The 20,235-nt window shown below is 42.4% G+C and overlaps 1 protein-coding gene across 2 annotated transcripts in view; it reads right to left on the minus strand.

Moving 5' to 3' along the window:
- Window positions 1-18,302, minus strand: part of TSHZ3 (teashirt zinc finger homeobox 3) — a 161,226-nt gene extending 142,924 nt beyond the window's left edge. Inside the window, exons 1-2 of one of the 2 annotated variants that reach the window (XM_073605825.1) lie at window positions 17,498-18,302; window positions 6,654-6,834 (exon numbers count right to left, since the gene is read on the minus strand). In XM_073605825.1, coding sequence (XP_073461926.1) covers window positions 6,654-6,693 — 40 coding nt within the window. In that variant the 5' untranslated portion in view covers window positions 6,694-6,834; window positions 17,498-18,302. Of the gene's footprint in view, window positions 1-6,653; window positions 6,835-7,414; window positions 7,482-17,497 lie in introns of those variants that run through there. The other variant, XM_073605826.1, reaches the window with a different exon arrangement.
- Between the last annotated feature and the right edge of the window lie 1,933 nt (window positions 18,303-20,235).

Below are 20,235 nucleotides of genomic sequence, written 5' to 3' on the forward strand. Positions count from 1 at the left end.
TGTAATTGGGTGAACAGTTACCCAGAACCACCGCACATGCCCCTCCTAAATCGGCCCAAAAATAGATACATGAAGTAGCAGCATCCTGAACTAAATACTGGCACTCTATACAGTATAATTATTTCCCAGATATGAGTTAGCATATAGCAAATATTAGTTATTTTTACACTGGACCTGCGAATTTTTACTTGTTTTTGGAACCCCCCCTGCATGTGATTGGGTGAATGGTTGCACCGAACCAATCGTACGTGCCCTCCTCCGAAATCACCCCAAAAATATATACATGAAGTAAATATTGACACTCTATATATAATTATTATTATTATTATTATACCGGTTTTATACAGCACTGACAGTTTATGCAGCTCTTTACAACATGAGGGTAGACAGTACAACCAAAATACACTTTAATACAGTGGGAATCAGAGAGCCCTGCTCGTTAGAGCTTACAATCTATATTATCTAGAGCTACAATATATAGTTAATTACCAAATAACAAGCAGGGCCCTCTGATTGCTACTGTATTAAATGGTAGAGTAAATGTACTGTCTGCCCTCATGTTGTAAAGTGCTGCGTAAACTGTTGACACTATATACATCCTGTATAATAATATTAAGAAGAAGAAGAAGAAGAAGATAAATTAGTTAGCATGTAGCAGATATGAGTTATTTTTATGCTGGCTCAGTGAACCTTGCCTTGTTTTTCGGAAACCCCCTTGCATGTGGTTGGGTGAACGGTTGCACCGAACCATCGCAAATGCCCCTCCTCTTAAATCACCCCAAAAATATATACATGAAGTAGCACCATCCTGAACTAAATACTGGCACTCTATATATTTAATTCCCAGATGTGAGTTAGTAAATAGCAGATATGAGTTATTTTTTTTTACACTGGCCCAGCGAACCTTGACTTGTTTTTCGGAAACCCCCCCCTGCATGTGATTGGGTGAACAGTTACCCTGGGCCACCGCACATTCCCCTCCTCTTAAATCGCCCCCCAAAATATATACATGAAGTAGCGCCATCCTGAACTAAATACTGCCACTCTATATATTTAATTTCCAGATGTGAATTAGCATATAGCATATGAGTTATTTTTACACTGGCCCAGCGAACCTTGACTTGTTTTTTGGAACCCCCCTGCATGTGGTTGGGTGAACAGTTGCACCGGACCACTGCACATGCCCCGCCTCCTAAATCACCCCTAAAATATATACATTAAGGCCTCATGTACAATGCAGCTGGTAAACGGACGTTCAGAGGCAGTTGGATGCTTTTTTCAAGCTGCCCCTGAACTCATCCAATATTATCTTATGTGTACATGTACACAGGTTCTTTTAATGTCATTTTTAGGAAGTTGCGTTTATAGGCTTTTCTTTGAAGGCAAAAAAATTAGTTCAGATGCCGAAGATTCCGACGTTTCAGATGCCAAAGGCGACTAAACGCGTTTAGCCGCGTTTCCTTTTGTAGGCGTTTTTCATTTTTGGCTATTTTGAAAAAAAAAAATATATATATATATATATATATATTTTTTCAAACGCTTCTAAACGCAAATGCGGCAAAACGACGCTAAACACTTCATGTAAACACGGAAAAACTGACGTTTTAAACGTGGGTTACTATCTGTCAAGTTAAATCGTTCTGGAGAGGTTGTAAAAATGTTCCGTGTAGCAGCATTCTGAAATACTGGCACTCTATATATTTAATTATAGGGCCCTCTGATTCCTACTGTATTAAACTGGATTGTAATTGTATTGTCTGCCCTCATGTTGGAAAGCGCCGCGCAAACTGTTGGCGCTATCTATATAAATCCTATATATTAAATATTAATAATAGGATATCAGTTAGCATATAGCACATATGAGTTATTTTTATGCCCAGCAAACCTTAACTTGTTTATTGGAACCCCCCCCCCCCGGCATATGTTTGGGTGAATGATTGCACTGGACCATCGCACATGCCCCGCCTCCTAAATCACCCAAAAACTATATACTTGAAGCAGCAGCAGCATCCTACACTAAATACTGGCACTCTATATATTTAATTCCCAGATAATGAGCAGGGACCTCTGATTCCTACTTTATTAAATAGTATTGTAATTGTAAAGTTCTGCGTAAACTGTTGGCGCTATATATATATATAGATAGATAGATAGATAGATAGATAGATAGATAGATATCTATATATATATATATATATATATATATATATATATAGATAGATATCTATATATAGATATAGATCTCTCTCTCTCTCTCTCTCTCTCTCTCTCTCTCTCTCTCTCTCTCTCTCTCTCTATATATATATATATATATATATATATATATATATATATATATATATATATATATATATATATATATATATATATATATATATATATATAGAGAGAGAGAGAGAGAGAGAGAGAGAGAGAGAGAGAGAGAGAGAGAGTGAGAGAGAGAGAGAGAGAATGTGAGAGAGAGGGAGATATATATATATATATATATATTATATATATAGAAAATGTGATAGGGTGAACGGTTACATCGGACCACCAAACATGAGCTGTCTCCTAAATCACCCCAAAAATACATCCTGTATTGAATTGTATTGTAACTGTACTGTCTGTCCTCATGTTGTAATACACGGCGCAAATTGTTGGCGCCAAGAAATCCTGAATAATAATAATAATAGTAATAATAATAATAATAATAATAGTAATCATATTAATATATAATACACCAAGTAGCAGCTTCCTGCATTAAATACTGAAAACAGAAAAGCAGAAAAGCATGGGTAGATGACCACCCACTCACCTATATAAATATATGAGTAAACAAAAGACAAACTGTAGGCATCGCAGTACGCTGAATTAAAGTGTACGCGTTCGGGAATCACAAGAACAAAAGCATTCTTTTGCAGATATTAAAAAAAAAATCCCCTAAAACTTGAGCCTCAACAAGAAACTTTCTGTAAGCACAATCTTTTCAGGCCTATGGATTTTAAGCAATCGCCTGTACATCCTGTAGAGTAAATGATACAGTAAAAAAAAAAAAAAAAAAGTGTGGTCCCCGATTTACGTAAAAAGTAGAAAAAGTGCCATCGAAAGCAATCGTGGTCTGGCAACCAGCTCTAACATTTCATCAATAAGCATAGAAATCATATTTAATAAACACTGCAAAACACAAAAGTAGCAAAAATTAAAATAAAATAAACAATCTGCCTGATCACAATAATATTTTCATGGAAGATAAAGTAACAATGTATTTTTTTTTTTTTTTTTGGCCCTCTGTGTTGCAAAGCCAACTGAGAAGGCAGGCAGGTCTCTCTCTCTTTCCACCACATGGGCACAGTGACTTGCAAGGGCAGGAAGTTTACAGGGCACGGTCTGACGTCACCTGACCCCAGCGCCAGCACAGCCTGTGATTTATTGATGTTTATTGGGAATGAATAGATCAAAGACAGCCAGCTGACAGGCCATCAATCACTCATCCAATGAAGGATGGCAAAGCTCCATCAACTGCAATCCCTTCCCACAACACATGTCCTAACTGAACATTATTGCAAAATGATCTTTCTTTTTTTTTTTTTTTTGGCTCCCTTCCCCTTTTCTCCCCTCCTACCTTGATCCTCCACCCCTCCTATTTTTTTTTTTTTTCCTCGTCCCCTATAGCTTCAGAAAAAAAAAAAAGAGAGAGAGAGAGATTGCTAAATCCTAATAAGAGTTGACATTTGCAACAAGGGCTCGACGCTTATAACAGACAACCCTGGGAATTAAATATATAGAGTGCCAAATATGGAGAGAGGAAAAGGAGGGGGGATGTTTAGCCGACTGGGTCAGAGCTTCTGACAAGAAACAGACCTTTTATGTTCCTCATTTTTCCTCTAGCTCAGTTTCAAAGGCACAAGAAAACACACACAGACATATACATATATATATAGATAGATACAGATATACACAGATGTATATTGGTTTATACAGCACATAGGCACAGGCATGTGGTCAGTTGATCAATAATCCCATCCCTGACCAAGAATCCTTGGTTGAACTTTGGCTGCGGATCTCTTTTGCTCCTTTTCTAACCTTAACTCTAACCCCCCCCTTCTCTGTACAAACATAACCTGACCCCTGCTTCCGTCTCATAGACTGCTTCACCGAAATGAATCAAACACACCAATAAAAAGTGAAAGAAGCACAACCCATGCATTGGGAGGAAGCAAGGGGGACCTATTCAGGGTTACAGAGGATGCCATTGCAGTAGGACCCAAGAGGTCAAGAGAGAAGGTGGGGGGGACCCCCAAACATAAAAGGCAGATTCCCTCTTTTATTTACCGGGTACAAAAATAAAAGTAGCCTGGTCTGCCACCTTACATTGGCCCTTTTTTTTTTTTTTTTTTTTTTTTTATAGTACTGAAGGAGTAGAAGATGCTATGGCCCCAACATCGATGGACAACCAACACCCTACCTGTTCTTAAACTGTTCTTAAAAAGTAAATACATATATTAGCAGGAAAAGTATAGACTATATCTTCTGTTGGCGTTCTATGACATAAATAAAAATCAGCCTTGTCCACCACCTTACATTGACCCTTTTTTTTTATAGTACTGAGGGAGTAGAAGATGCTATGGCCCCAACATCGATGGACAACCAACACCCTACCTGTTCTTAAACTGTTCTTAAAAAAGAAATACATATATAAGCAGGAAAAGTATAGACTATATCTTCTGTTGGCATTCTATGACATAAATAATAGCAGCCTTGTCCACCACCTTACACTGACCCTTTTTGTTAAAGAGTAGTAGATGCCATGGCCCCAATGCTAGCAGACAACCAACACCCTACCTGTTCTTAAAAAAAAAAAAGAAGAAGAAAAGTATAAACTAGATCTGCTGTTGGCATTCTACAACAAAGATAAAAGCAGCCTTGTCCACCACCTCATGGGCCCTTTTTGTTTTTTAAACACTATACTGGAAGAGTAGTAGATACCATGGCCCCAGCGAAGAGTAGTAGATACCATGGCCCCCAACGTCGGAGGAAAACCAATACCCTACCCGTTCTTAAAAAAAAAGAAGAAGAAAGCTATAAAGTAGATCTTCTGTTGGTGCTCTACGACAAAAATAAAAGCAGCCTTGTCCTCAACCTCATGGGCCATTTTTGTTTTTCACACTACAGTAATGAAAGCGTAATAGATGCCATGGCCCCAACGCCCGAGGACAGCCAACACCCTACCTGTTATTAAAAAAAAAAAGAATAAGCAAGAAAACTATAAAATAGATCTGCATTAGGTATTCTATCACAAAAATAAAACAAGTCTTGTCCACCACCTTATGGCCCTTTGGTTTTTTTATGCTATACTGGAAGAGTAGTAGATGCTATGGCCCCAACGCCGGTGGTCCACCGGCACCCTACCTATTCTTAAAAAAAAAGAAACAAGCAATAACTACAAACTAGATCTGCTGGTGGCCTGCTATCACAAAAATAAAAGCAGCCTTGTCCACCACCTTATGGGCCCCTTTGTTTGTTTTTATGCTATACTGGAAGAGTAGTAGATACCATGGCCCCACAACACCAGTGGACAATCAGCGCCCTACCTGTTCTTAAAAGAACAAAAAAAGAACAAGCAAGAAAACTATAAACTGGATCTGCTGGTGACATTCCAGGACAAAAAATAAAATCAGCCTTATCCGCCACCTTATGGGCCCAACGCTACAGTAATGAAGTGAATGGTATGACCCCCAACCCCGGCAAACAACCAACACCCTACCTGCTCTTAAGAAAAAAAGAATAAGAAAACTATAACAATCTATGGTTGTATTCTACAACCTATGCTGTGGTCCACAACCTAATAGATGCTGTGACCCCCCAACATGTGGGCCACAACCTAGGTCCACAACCTAGTAGATGCTGTGGCCCCCAACACTGGCAGACAATCAGCAGCCTACCTATTCTTAAAAAAATAAAAGAATAAGCAAGAAAACTATAAACTGGATCTGCTGGCGGTATTGTACGACAAAAAAAAATAAATAAAAGCAACCTTGTCCTCAACCTTATGGGCCCTTTTATGTTTTTACACTACGTTACTGAAAGAGTAGTAGATGCTGTGGCCCCAACGCCGGCAGGCAACCATCACCCTACCTGTTCTTAAGAATAAAAGAATCAGAAAACTATAGGTGGTATTCGAGGACCTATGCTGTGGGTGGCTGTCTTAATAAACATACATTTCCTGGGTGTTTAATTAAAAATGTATTTCGATTTTTTGAGGGGAACCCCCTTTAAAAAAAAAAAACAAAAACAAACAAAAAACAAAACCTCTACAATAGAAGCAATGTAAGCTTTAAATAAAGGACTCCCTTAAAAAGTTTTTAGTATGGGATGATTTGGAACCCAACTTTTTTTTTAGCAGATAGCATCCCCCCCCTCCACCCCCTTACCCCCACCTTAGCCCCCCCATACCCCCATACACAACAAGCAATCAATGTTTTCCCAGCATTGCCAATCCATGAGATCTCCCCAGCCCTGTGTGCCCTTCATTCTGCCATCCAGGGCAGACATCTGAGCCCCCCAGTGCTGGGGAGGGAAGGTGGGTAATGTTGGGGGGGGGGGGGGCACAATTATCGGTAATCTGGCATGGGGAAAGGGAGAGGGGGGGGTGTTCAATATCTGATGAGTACCTGAGGCTCTCCTCGGTGCTTGCTGCTTCCTCCTCGGCATGCTGCCGGTCTGTGCGCCTCTCTTCTTCCTGGCAGGGGGGCTCGGAGACTTTCTGGGGCCCCCGCGGATCCTCCGGGTTCATCCACTTTCATGCACCGACAGCAGGAGCGGCTCCCCCCCGGCACCGACAACCGACGCCTTCTGCTTGGCACGGCAAGTTTGCAGGGGGAGAGAAGAGAGAGAATAGGTGTAAAAATAGCCGGTGTGGGGGGGAGAGGGGTGAGGGGGGGCATGGAGGGGGGGGGAGCACCGGGAATGGGGGGGAGGGGGAGCCCAAACGATCGCTGCCTGCCCGACGGAGATCCCCGCCGATCCGCTCACAGCCCGAGCTGCAACAGGCAGAGCGGAGAGATGATCGCGTCACTCCAACTAGTCTGAGAGCCGGAGAGACACACCGCCCGCCTGCACCGCACACACCGCCCGCCTGCACCGCACACACCAACCGCCCGCCTGCACCGCACACACCGCCCGCCTGCACCGCACACACACCAACCGCCCGCCTGCACCGCCTGCACCGCACACACCGCCCGCCCGCCTGCACCGCACACACCGCCTGCACCGCACACACCGCCCGCCCGCCTGCACCGCACACACCGCCCGCCCGCACCGCACACACCATAAGCCCGCCCGCCCGCACACCCGCACCGCACACACCGCCCGCCTGCACCGCACACACCGTCCGCCTGAACCGCACCGCCTGCCTCACTGACTGCCGCTTAACTCCTTCCTGGATGACTGACGCCTGCGAGCACCGACGACTGACACTGCACAGGACTGACACTGACTATACAAGACTGACACTGACTATACAAGACTGACACTGACTATACAAGACTGACACTGACTATACTGGCCTGACAATACAGAACTGACACTGACTATACAGGGCTGACACTGACCATACTGGACTGGCACTGACTATACTGGACTGGCACTGACTCTACTGGACTGGCACTGACTATACTGGACTGGCACTGACTCTACTGGACTGGCACTGACTATACTGGACTGACACTGACTATACTGGACTGGCACTGACTATACTGGACTGACACTGACTATACTGGACTGACACTGACTATACTGGACTGACACTGACTATACTGGCCTGACAATACAGAACTGACACTGACTATACAGGGCTGACACTGACCATACTGGACTGACACTGACTATACTGGACTGGCACTGACTCTACTGGACTGGCACTGACTATACTGGACTGACACTGACTATACTGGACTGGCACTGACTATACTGGACTGGCACTGACTATACTGGACTGACACTGACTATACTAGACTGAAAATACACAACTGGCACTGACTATACAGGGCTGACACTGACCATACAGGGCTGACACTGACTATACTGGACTGGCACTGACTATACTGGACTGGCACTGACTATACTGGCCTGGCAATACACAACTATACATGGCTGACACTATATAGGATTTGCACCGACTATACTGGACTAAAACTGAATATACTGGACTGGCACTGACTATACAGGGCTGACACTATATATGATTGGCATTGACTATACTGTTGTGGCACTGAATATGCTGGACTGACACTGACCATACTGGACTGGCACTGACTATAATAAACTGGCACTGAATATACTGGACTGACACTGTACATACAGGAGTGACACTGACAATACAAAACTGGCACTGACTATACTGGGCTGATACTGACCATACTGGACTGGCACTGACTATACTGGACTGGCACTGCACATACAGGACTGGCATTGACTATGCTGGACTGACACTAAATATACTGAACTGACACTGGCTATACTGGACTGACACTGCACAAGCAGGACTGACACTGACTATACAGGACTGCCATTGACTATGCTGGACTGACATTGACTATACAAATCTGGCACTGCACACGCAGGACTGGCACTGGCTATATTGGACTGGCAATGCACATACAGGACTGGCACTGACTATACTGGGCTGACACTGACTATAATGAACTGACATTGACTATACAAATCTGGCACTGCACACGCAGGACTGGCACTGGCTTTACTGGACTGGCAATGCACATACAGGACTGGCACTGACTACACTGGAATGACACTGACAATACTGGACTAACACTGAATATACTGGACTGACACTGACCATACAGGACTGACAATACAAAACTGACACTGACTATACAAAACTGACACTGACAATATAGGGCTGCCAATGACTATACAGAACTGGCACTGCACATACAGGACAGACACTGCCCATACTGGACTGGCACTGACTATACTGGACTGACACTGACAATACAGAACTGGCACTGACTATACAGGACTGACAATACAAAACCGACACAGAAACGCAGAAACATGACTGACAGTGACTATACAGGACTGGCACTGACAATATACACCTGCTAATGACTATGCAGAACTGACACTGACTATACAGGACTAGCACTGCCAGTAAAAGACTGCCAATGATTATATAGGACTGACACTGATTATGCAAGACTGGCACTGCAAATACAGGACTGGCATTGACAGTACAGGACTGACACTGAGTAAACAGGGCTATACAGGGCTGGCACTGACAATACAGGACTGACACTGACTATACAAGGCTGGCACTGCAAATACAGAACTGGCACTGACAATGCAGGACTGGCACTGCTTATACAGGACTGACACAGACTATAGAGGACTGGCATTGACAATAAAGGACTGACACTGACAATAGAGGGCTGGCACTGGATACAGGAAAGAGACTGGCACTGACCATACAGGTATGACACTGGTTATACAAAACTGGCACTGCAAATAGAGGACTGGCATTGACTATGCAGAACTGGCACTGCAACTAGAGCAACTGGCACTGACTATACAGCAAACAGCACTGCAAATATAGGACTAGCAGTGGAAGTACAGCCAATAATTACCACTGTCAATGGACCTGCAACTAGAACAATTGGCATTACAAATACAGGACTGACACTGCAACTATAATAACTGGCACTGCAAATAAAGAACTGGCACTGCAACTGTAATAACTGGCACTGACAATACAACCATTAGCACTGCATCTAGAACAACTGGCACTGCAAATACAGGATTTAATTTGACAATACAGCCAGCAGCACTTCAACTAAAACTACTGGCCCTGCGACTGTAATAACTGGTGCTGCAAATACAGGACTGGCACTGCAACTCGAACAAATGGCACAAATGGCACAGCAAATACAGGACTGGCATTAACAATACAGTCACTGGCACTGCAACTCGAACGAATGGCACAGCAAATACAGGGGTGGTGCTGGGCATACCGCCACTGGCACCACAACTAGAACAACTGGCACTACAAATATAGGGCTGGCACTGGCAATACAGCCACTGGCACTGCGATAAGAACAACTGGCACTGCAATTACAGGACTGACACTGCAACTCAAATAACTGACACTGCAAATGGAGGACTGACATTATACATCCACTGGAGCTGCAACTAGATCAACTGGCACTACGCATACAGATCTGGAACTGGCAATGCAGCCACTGGCACTGCAATTAAAACAACTGGAACTCCAAATACAGGACTGGCACTGATGATACAGCCATTAGCACTGCAAGTATAAAACCTGGCACTGCAACTTTAATATCTGGAGCTGCAGACACAGAACAGGCACTGGCAATACAGCCCCTTCCACTGCATCTAGAAAACTGGCACTGCAACTGTTGGACTGGCACTGCAACTATAATAACTGGCACTGAGAATACAGCTGTTGGCATGGCAACTAGAACTAGTACTGCAAATGCAGGAAGGACACTGCAAGTATAACAGCTGGCACTGCAAAAAGTCACTGCTACTGAAAATAAAGCCGCAAACATTGCCAATTCAGCAATTGTAATAATTGGTACTACAAATATAAGACTGGCACTGCCAACACAGCCATTGACACTGAAAGTTCAGCTACTGGTACTGAAACTATGAAAAGTGGCACTGGAAATACCAAACTGGCACTGCCAACATAGGCGTTAACTCTGACTCACTCTGATAATACAGCCACTGTTAATTCAAGAACCAGCACTGTCTCTACATACAGTAGAAATTAAAATTCAACTTCCAGGTTGGCACTACAATACAGGGACTATCACTACAAGTATAACAACTAGTACTGACAATGCAGGAACAGGCATTGCAAATACAGGACTGGCACTGTGCATACCGAAAAATACACTGCAAGTATAAGCTGCCAATAGAAGGATTGACACTGCTAATTCTGGACTGGCACTAAAATTGCAGACTGGCATTGCCACAGAACAACTAGCTTTGATGATACAGGGGCTGGGACTTCAAATACAGGAACCTTTAATGCCAATGCCAATGACTTTCACTATACCAGTACAGCACTGACTCTTCAAATAAAGCCATTGGAACTGCAAATGCAGAACTGACTCTGTCAACACAAAGGCACATTGGACTGGCACAGGAAATCCAAGACTGGCATTGAAAGTATTGCAACTGCCACTGCAAATAGGGACCCTGCTACTTCATATACACAGGAACTGAAGAAAAAACAAAAACAGGACTAATAGTGGGAATACATTGACTGGAAATTCAGTTGGATGGGCTGGTACTGCCAATAAAGGACTGGTGGTGGGAATATGGAGCTTGCACAGGAAATACATGAACATGCAGACAGAAAGCTGCCAGTGTTAACTCCTTCCAGGTACTACAGCTGGATGCCCGATAGAGCTTCTGCCCTGCTGAGACTAGAATTGGATATACATGATTGCTATCTAAAAATAAAGCCTTGGCCTGTATATAAGTAAGATGTCACTTTTTTACCTCCTCCTAACATTTGCAGGGGAGGTTCTAAATATATGGGCAGGGACTTGCATTCTGCTCCAGGGACAAAAATCTGAAGCCCTAAGTCCCAGGAACTGTTTTTGTACCTGCAAGCAATAGAGAGAAGACTGTCTATAGGGGGTGTCATTGTACTAGAGCCTGCTAGCCTAGACTAAAATCAGGAACAAGAATAGGGGGTTGATTTACTAAAGGCAAATAGACTGTGTACTTTGCACAGTGCAGTTGCACGCTGCAAGGGCAGTTGCCCTAGAGCTTAGTAAATAAAAGAAAAGCTTCACTTTGCAAAGAATCACGTGCAAGGAAAATAAAAAAAAAATAGCATTTTTGCTTGCACATGATTGGATGATGGAAGTCAGCAGAGCATCTGCTCATTTACTAAGGGAGCATCTGCTCCTGCAGAGGGCAACTGCACTTTGCAAAGTGCACAGTCTATTTGCCTTTAGTAAATCAACACCTATATGTCTACAGGCCCTAGAACTGTGTCCTGTGGCATGCTACTTCAGGGACTGTAGTGCTATCGGATGCATGCACATGCAGGGACAATCCGCAAACACAGGGACCAACACAAGTACATGGACCATCTGTAGCTGTCTAAGTTCTAGAAATTTGACGATCATATGGCCACTTCAAGAAACAGAATACCTAAGGCGGCATGTGTCCACTGCAGGCAACACCTGGCCAACCAATCCCAAAAGAAAAACTCATTATCATAAATGAATTTCCAAGGTAATCATTGCGATTAAGCTCCATAATAAGGTTGTGGCCGGGGGTGGGGGGGTCTGCTCAGTGCAAAAAAAAAAAAAAAAATTTTTTTTTTAGATCTGTGTGCATTATGTAGATCTAGCAGCATGAAAATACAGGTATTAATAGAAATGAAATAATTGTTACCCAAAAGCTAGTGAGCTTGGGTGACAATCCTTTGGGTGGGCACCAGCAGATGGCACCAAACACCTCTGGTCGACCAGTTTTGGCGAAACAGCAGTCATGTTCAGTGTTTTGGCAGGTGTTCGGTCACACCATAGTTAAAACGCATGCACGTTCAAACATTCCGAGCGTGCATGTTTACTCAAATATCTGCATATATAAGTCTTTCCTGAAGAAAGACCGCCCTTAATTATCTACAGCCAGTGTTACTGTCTGCAATAAGTCCACGCCGTGCACATTTTTTTAGCTATGTTATCAATGCGATCAATTCACAATGCTTTAACGAAAGGATAAAAATCTTTTTTTTTATTTTTTTTTTCAGCCATGTGACTGTCATTTTTTTAATTTTCATTTAAAATGACTGTCACTTTTTGAAACTAGGGATCCCTATTCTAGGGTGAATTAAGCCTAATCAAAGACAAAACACCAAGCAAATATGTCTTTTCAAGAAACCCACCAAAGGCCACAAAAAAAAAAAATTGTCAAAAATGATTTTCCAAGACTCTGGCAATTATTTGTCATTTTTTCTAACATTTGTATTGATTTTTTATTAGTTGCGGTAAAATGTAGATCAGCCTTTCTAAACTTTTTTTTTTTTTACCCAAAAAGAACCCTTGAAATTAATTTCAGGTCTTGGGGAACTGCTGGAGTTTATAAGAAGTCAGTAAGAAGATTGTTCCTTTTTGTTTTACCAAAAAAGAACCCTTGAAATTAATTTCAGGTCTTGGGGAACTGCTGGAGTTTATAAGAAATCAGTAAGAAGATTGTTCCTTTTTGTTTTACCAAAAAGGAACCCTTGAAATTAATTTCAGGTCTTGGGGTACCCCTGGAATTCATAAGGAGTCAGTAGGAAGATTGTTCCTTTTTTTTACCCAAAGGGAACCCTTAAAATGAATTTCAGGTCTTGGGGAACCGTAGGAGTTTATAAGAAGTCAGTAGGAAGATTGTTCCTTTTTTTTACCAAAAAGGAACCCTTGAAATTAATTTCAGGTCTTGGGGAACCCCTGGAATTCATAAGTAGACAGTAGGAAGAATGTTCCTTTTTTAACCAAAAGGGAACCCTTGAAATTGATTTTAGGTCTTAGGGAACCGCTGAAAATCATAAGGAGTCAGTAAGATGATTGTTCCTTTTTACCAATAAGGGACCCTTGAAATACATTTTACGTCTTGGGGAATCCTTGGTATTCATAAAGATAGGTAGGAACATTGTTCCCTTTTTTATTTAAAAGGAACCCTTGACATTCATTTCAGATCAGTAGGAAGATTGTTCCTTTCTTTACCAACAAGGAACCCTTGAAATTTACTTTAGACCTTAGGGAACCCCTGGAATACACAAGGTGTCAGTAAAAAGATTGTTCCTTTTTTTTACTAAAAATGAATCCTTGAAATTAATTTCAGGTCTTGGGGAACCCCTGGAACTCATAAGGAGTCAGTAGGAAGATTACCATCCGGAGACAGATAAAAAAAGATAATTGGTGTCATGCTCCTGGCTTTGCCAAGTGGCCTTGGTCCTAGAACAATTTTTTGGGGAGGTCAATCAGCCAGAGCTCAAGGAGCCCTTAGCAAGCTCTGGAGGAACTCTAGTTGTTAATGACTGGTATAGAGATGATCCAAAAATCATTATCATTTTTAGCAGAGATCAGAGAAAAATGTAGCAAAAAAAAAAAAAAAATGCAACATGTATGGTATTACTGACTTTTTCTTGCAATTGTTTCAATACCATAAAGGTATCAAATCATGGATCATGAGTATAGAGACTGTGCTATTGGTTGGGGTGAAGGTTTGTTCCCTGTAAACCATAAAAAAGGTGACAACGTGAACCTGATCTTGCAGAGATTATACAGTGTGTGTTGCAAATTCTCTGCAAGAAATATGGAGCAGTTCCGATGTAGCATCCCTAATCCCCCTCCAGTTAACTCCTACAAGGCCTGATCGTCCCCTGATCGTCACATGCGATGCCTAAATCTGTCGCATCGCTGCCAACTGTCAGGCCACATATGCCTGCCCTAAGTGCAATGCCACTGTCTCTTAGTGAGGAGGCAGACATAGGAGCTGTCACTTTAAATGCTCCTGTTCCTAACAGCAGGGACTGTCACTTGCATTCCTGGGCTTGCAGACACAGGCTGTCACTAAGAGCATGCAGCGACGAGGACTGTCACTTTAACTGTTTGTGCTTCCAACAGCAGGGCTGTCACTCGCATTTCTAAGCCAGCTTTCACGTACTAAGCCCATACTGATGCAGGGGACTGTCACTCAACCTGTCTGCTTTTTGTAGCATCACGCAGAGCAAAGGACTGTCACTTTAACATTGGGTCTGTCACATCACAAGGGAACCCGCCTGCCCCACCGGGACAATGCCCCACCGCCACCGACAGGTTCATTCGACAAAAGCGCAAAGTGCACCTATTTTCGTTCCGTGATGTGGCAACCTCGACGTTGAATCTGATCGCCATTAATATTCCTCAATATCTTGGCAACATCAAAATGTTCTTCCACTAGCACTACCCATTTCGCGATCATTTTTGGTCTTCAACCGTCGCCGGTTTCCCATCGTTAAGTTCTACCCCCGTAGACACCTACGGGGGTAGAATCATTTATCGCAGCCTCAAGCGATAAATGATTGTCTACGTTTATATTTTCCCAGTACAATTTTTTTTTTTTTTAAACATTTATTGCATTTTGCGAAGTCCTTGGTGACGAAGGCACTGTAAAATCGCTATTAGCATGGATAAAAGTGATTGAAAACAACTGCCGGCAAGGGAAAGAAATTCCCAAATGGTTGGAAAATCATTTTGACTGTTGTTTCCTATTGCGGTCGGTGGTTTTTTTCTCAATTAGATTCTTTAAAATTGTGAAAATTTGGCAAAATTTGGCTCACGCTGGCAAAATTTGGCAACATTTTGCTCTCACTGGCCTGTGTAGGAACTCTCCAGAATACTACAAGGGCGGACGCTGTAGCAGTGATTGGAGCAAGCTGTAGAAAATGTGAGAGCCACAGACCCAAGATGACACAGCCCAACGCTTTCCAGGATCTGGGATAGGACAGTAGTGTGTCAATAAAAACACTACAGAGACACTACAACCTCGCTGCCTGCAAAATGCCTGGAAATAGGTATTGCACACATGGAGGCTCATTAAATAAGGTCAAGTGCAATGTACCCTGAGTGGTAACCTGTAGTAACCAATCAACAATTACCTTTTGCTACTCTGATGAAATAGGATATGTAGCTAGGGTTTTTTTTGCATGTTGCGTCATCATTGTCTTTGTACAGCCTCGTTAGGTCACCGTGATAGGCATGTGAGGGTGCCAGTCACTTTAACCAGAGCTGCAACAGACAAAAGCCTCTGGCTATCTGTGGGAACCACAAGTCCTAGCAAGCCCTCCTGGTTCCCCTAGTCGGTGGTAATTTTTCCCCAAATTTTGCCAAATTTTCACAATTTTAAGTATCCAATTAGGAAACAACCACCAACCGAGGAACCACGAAGACTGGCTGGGACTTGTGGTTCCCACAGATAACCAGAGGCTCATGGTTCCCCAGGCTTTAACTGTTATCTGTCCCATGTCTAGCAAAACACAATGGCTCATTAACTTTATATAAGACAGATCACACATTTGCAACAGAGGATACAGAAAGCAAACCATGCAGCTTGTTTACACTTGGCATCAATGAAAAGGGGCCCCGTAGACATGGAATTGTGAATCAGAACCATTGTTCTGTAGGATGGTGGGTGCATAAACATGCACTCCCATGTCGGTCAAGCACACATGTTTATGCACTGAGCAGACAACCCCCAGGGGCAATCTTAAAGGAAACAATAGCAATCATCTAGAAAAACACAAGCCGGATCATTCATTCTGCTTTCAAGATTGGGCGGCCAAGATTGCATGGTGCGAAATGCAGATGTTTGTGTTTATAGGCATTTTCGGGGGAACAGGCCAACCATGTACAAGCAAGTAATTATTGCACATCTGCCATTTACAACAGCAGCAACAGCAAAATACACATTACCAAGCAGTGCTGTGTTCCCCATCATGTTGCTGCTAGATGCCCCATAATTTGGCATTTGACCTATGTAAAGGCCAAGGGATGGGCTTGTGCTAAGGGATGACAGTCTACTAGTTATGGGAGCCAGTGGGGTCAGTACAGACCGCTAAGAATGGCAAATTATCGGCACAAATTTACTTTCCCTAGATTATGCCTAAACAAACTATGGATCTTTAAAAATATTTTAAACCATGGTTCCAACTGAAAGGCATTTTAAGGCATGTATCAATCCTAAAATTCATTCTCCATTGAGAACATAAACCAGGGTGAAGGGTTTGAAGACACACAAGACCCAACTTTGCCTGTGACAACTCTTATTTCGTCTAATTGCAGTGCATGGTGGGGCGCATAGTTCCACAACAGATGGTGGACTTGGCATTCCACAGCTTTCTATGGCATAACTCTACGACTTTGGTGGCTTGCTTACTCCCAAAGGTACGCCTGGGATTTGCAGTTCTTCAGCTCACAACTTAATTCCAGTAAATGCTGAACTTTTTTTTAGTTGCAACCTTCAAGCACAGTCCTCGGACATGGAGTTCCACAGTAGCTACAGACCTACAACAGCCTGCTCTAGCCTGGCTCCTTTAACCCCTGTCCTCTGCTTGAACTCTTGCAGTGGGTCAAAGCAGCCTCTGCAACAACTTCCCAGCATAGTCACGCCTTGCCTTTTTTTTTTTTTAAGGAGTGAAGTTCAGGCCACTTGCACTGCACAGCTTGTAGCTAGAAGACCTACCACACACAGACACTTTACCCAGCCTGCCCCCTACTGCACTCCATATGACCCCCCTCACTACCCCCAAACCCCTCCAACACCCCAAATCACATCTAAAATTCAACAAGGCAAACTCTAACTAACAAACACAGAATGGTGACCCCATCTATTTTTTTTTTACTGGCGGCATGAAAAGGGTTAAGGTTAAAGGGAAAGGTGGTGGGAGGGAAAAGGGGGGGGGGGGAAGGTTCAGAGATGTACTTACAAAAAATAAATTGTGCTCCTGTTCTTTGTAAGGTGGGGGGTAGAATCTCCAAAATCAACACATGATTGACAGACAACGCACACCTTGCTTCCAGTCTCAAAGAGCTCAATGGGCGAGCGCCATTGCCAGTTGGCTCCTTGTTGGTCGTCGAATGGGTCTCAAAACCAAAAAAAAAAAAAAGATCTTTACATTTGGTTCTGGTGATCCTGTCCAATCAGACCCTCCAGCATCTGGACCAGAAAAGGTTACTTGGTTGCACCAGACCTGACAAAGTCCCAGTTTTTTTTTTTTCTCTTTGATGTCCAAGATCAGATGACTCCCAGATGCTACCTTTTAACTCAATATCTGGATGACTTTAAAGTCCATGCTCAGCACAAGGGAACCCCAAGCAGAAGCCACAACTGCCAATCGATACGTTTGGAGCTCGATTAGGCATTCCTGGCTGTATTCCTGACTTAAAGGATGGAGCAGTCCCTCCTAAAAAATACAGTGTCTCAATGCTTTTTTTTTTTTCTGAGCCTGGATCCCTTTGCTATTGCCAAACACCTACTTGTCTGCCAAATGCACTTTTTTTTTTTCCTTCCTCTCTCTCTCTCTCTCTCCCCCTTCCTTTTGTGTGGCTAACACATATTGCATGACAGCTACAGCAAATCAGAGTGTCTCTTGCAAATCCCAATGTGCTTGCAGTACTTTCAAGATCTGTGGAGCTGAGGGCTGCATTTACTTTCAGTTTGCAGGCAAAAGAGAATAGCCAAGGAAAGGAAGAAAAAAAAAAAAAACAAAAAGCAAAAAAAAACAAAAAAACAAAACAAAAGAAAGATCTCTCTTACTAGATCAAAAATCCTCCTACCACCCCCATTCTTCAGGACCTGGGATATTTCCAGAAATCTTCAGCAATCTGCACATGGTCTCTCCACATCCTGAACCCTGGAGGAAAAAAAAATATATATCACAAGATGATAGCTTTGTCCAAAGCAACTTGCAACCAGGAGACTTTTTTTTTTTTTGCTTCTGCTGTCAAGACTTTGAAGTTGCAAAAAAAAAAAAAAAAAAAAAAGATATTTGCTTTTGTGAGCTGCTGCTTGAATCTTCTTATCTGCTGCCAAAAACAATAGTTCAGAGGCTGAGGAAATGGGGGATTTAAAAGCAGAAAAAAAAACAGTCTGCAATTGCAAGAGGATGGTGAGATGATGGTAAGAGCCTTCTTGTCTGCTTGGTGCTGGATGCCAGGGGGTGAGAAGTGGGTACAAGCTGGGTGATGTGCACAGGAGATGGTGCACCCTGGTCCACTGTGCTTGTCAGATTAGCTGATTTTCTAAGAATCAGGGTTTTTTTTGCAGTCTAACCTTTTTTTTTTTGCCTCCCTCTCTCATTGCCTCCTCTCTCTCCTCTCTCTCCCTCTCTCTCTCTCTCTTCTCCTATCTTGTTCTTTGGCATTGCTGGCTGCTAGATCCGCCCTTACATCTGTCTGTCTTTTACCATTGGCTATCCATCACTGTCATCCTGCTTGCAGCACACATCACAAACACACATACACACACACACACTCACACATACAGACTGCCACTCCAGGGATGGGGGGGGGGGGGCACAGCTCCTCTAACCCAGCTTCTGTCTATTGCTTGCTGGTGCCCACCAACCTGGCTTTACCCACAAATTAGCTCCTTATTGCACAATAGAGACACATACCCCTCCAGTCTTCTAATTCAGTCTTATGTAGAATAAATCACCCCAAATTCAGAGTCATTCTCTACCTTCCACAATTTTTGTATTTTATTTTTATTTATTTATTTATTTTATTTTTTTTTTTTTTTATTTTATTATATTCTTTTTTTTTATTTTTTTTTCCTCTGCAACTCCCAATAAACTTAAAAATTCCTTTTGATGATTAATGATTGCACTTTTTCTTGGAGGATCCATAATGCATAGCTAAAAAGTTTGCTAAACTCCATTTGATGATAGAATATTGATTGTCACAGTGCTGTATGATGGGTTTGTTTTAGAGGTAAGAAATGTGTTGGGGAAAAGGGGGAGGGGGAGGGGGGGGGGCTTTTATAATGTTTTAATTAAGTTGGAAAAAGTCAAATGCCTTCTGCAGCCTATGTAGCTCCCAAAACTGCTGATTTAATTGTATATTTAAAAAACTGTTTCAAATGTCTCACCTAGATAGGAAATCAGTTAGCCAGAATGTTGCGATTCTTGTTTTATCAGCTATTTTGTAACATTTACTTGTATATATTTTTTTAATTGTTTTAATTTGTCTGTAAACATCCTTACCCCCCCCCTCCCTCCCCCTAAAAAAAAATGTATTTAAAGGTTTAGTGTGCTTTTTATGTATATATTCTGTCAATACCTATCCAATGGTAACATGCTGTACAAGGCTGGAATGTTTTTTTTAAGAACCTTTTAGCTTTTTGCTGGAGTAAATAAAGTACTTTATGAAGCAGAAAATGGTGTGGGGTTCTATTGATCTGAATAATAATCATTCATTTTATATTGAATTAGTTTTTTTTTTTTGAGGGGGGTGGGAAGGGTCAGAATCTGCTCAGACGTACAAAACCGTCTTAGGTTAGTGTTGCACAGATTTATGCATTGCAGGGCAACGTTTGGGCTTAATTTGATGCCTCACCTAGAATTCAGATATAATAAGGTAATAAAAATTCATTATACTTCTTTTATAGAAAAAAATGAAAGTATAAAAATCAATTAGCTGATGCTATATATAAGATGTATATTCG

Source organism: Aquarana catesbeiana, linkage group LG11 (genome assembly GCF_042186555.1).
Source record: "Aquarana catesbeiana isolate 2022-GZ linkage group LG11, ASM4218655v1, whole genome shotgun sequence".
In the NCBI taxonomy this organism is placed as follows: Eukaryota; Metazoa; Chordata; class Amphibia; order Anura; family Ranidae; genus Aquarana; species Aquarana catesbeiana.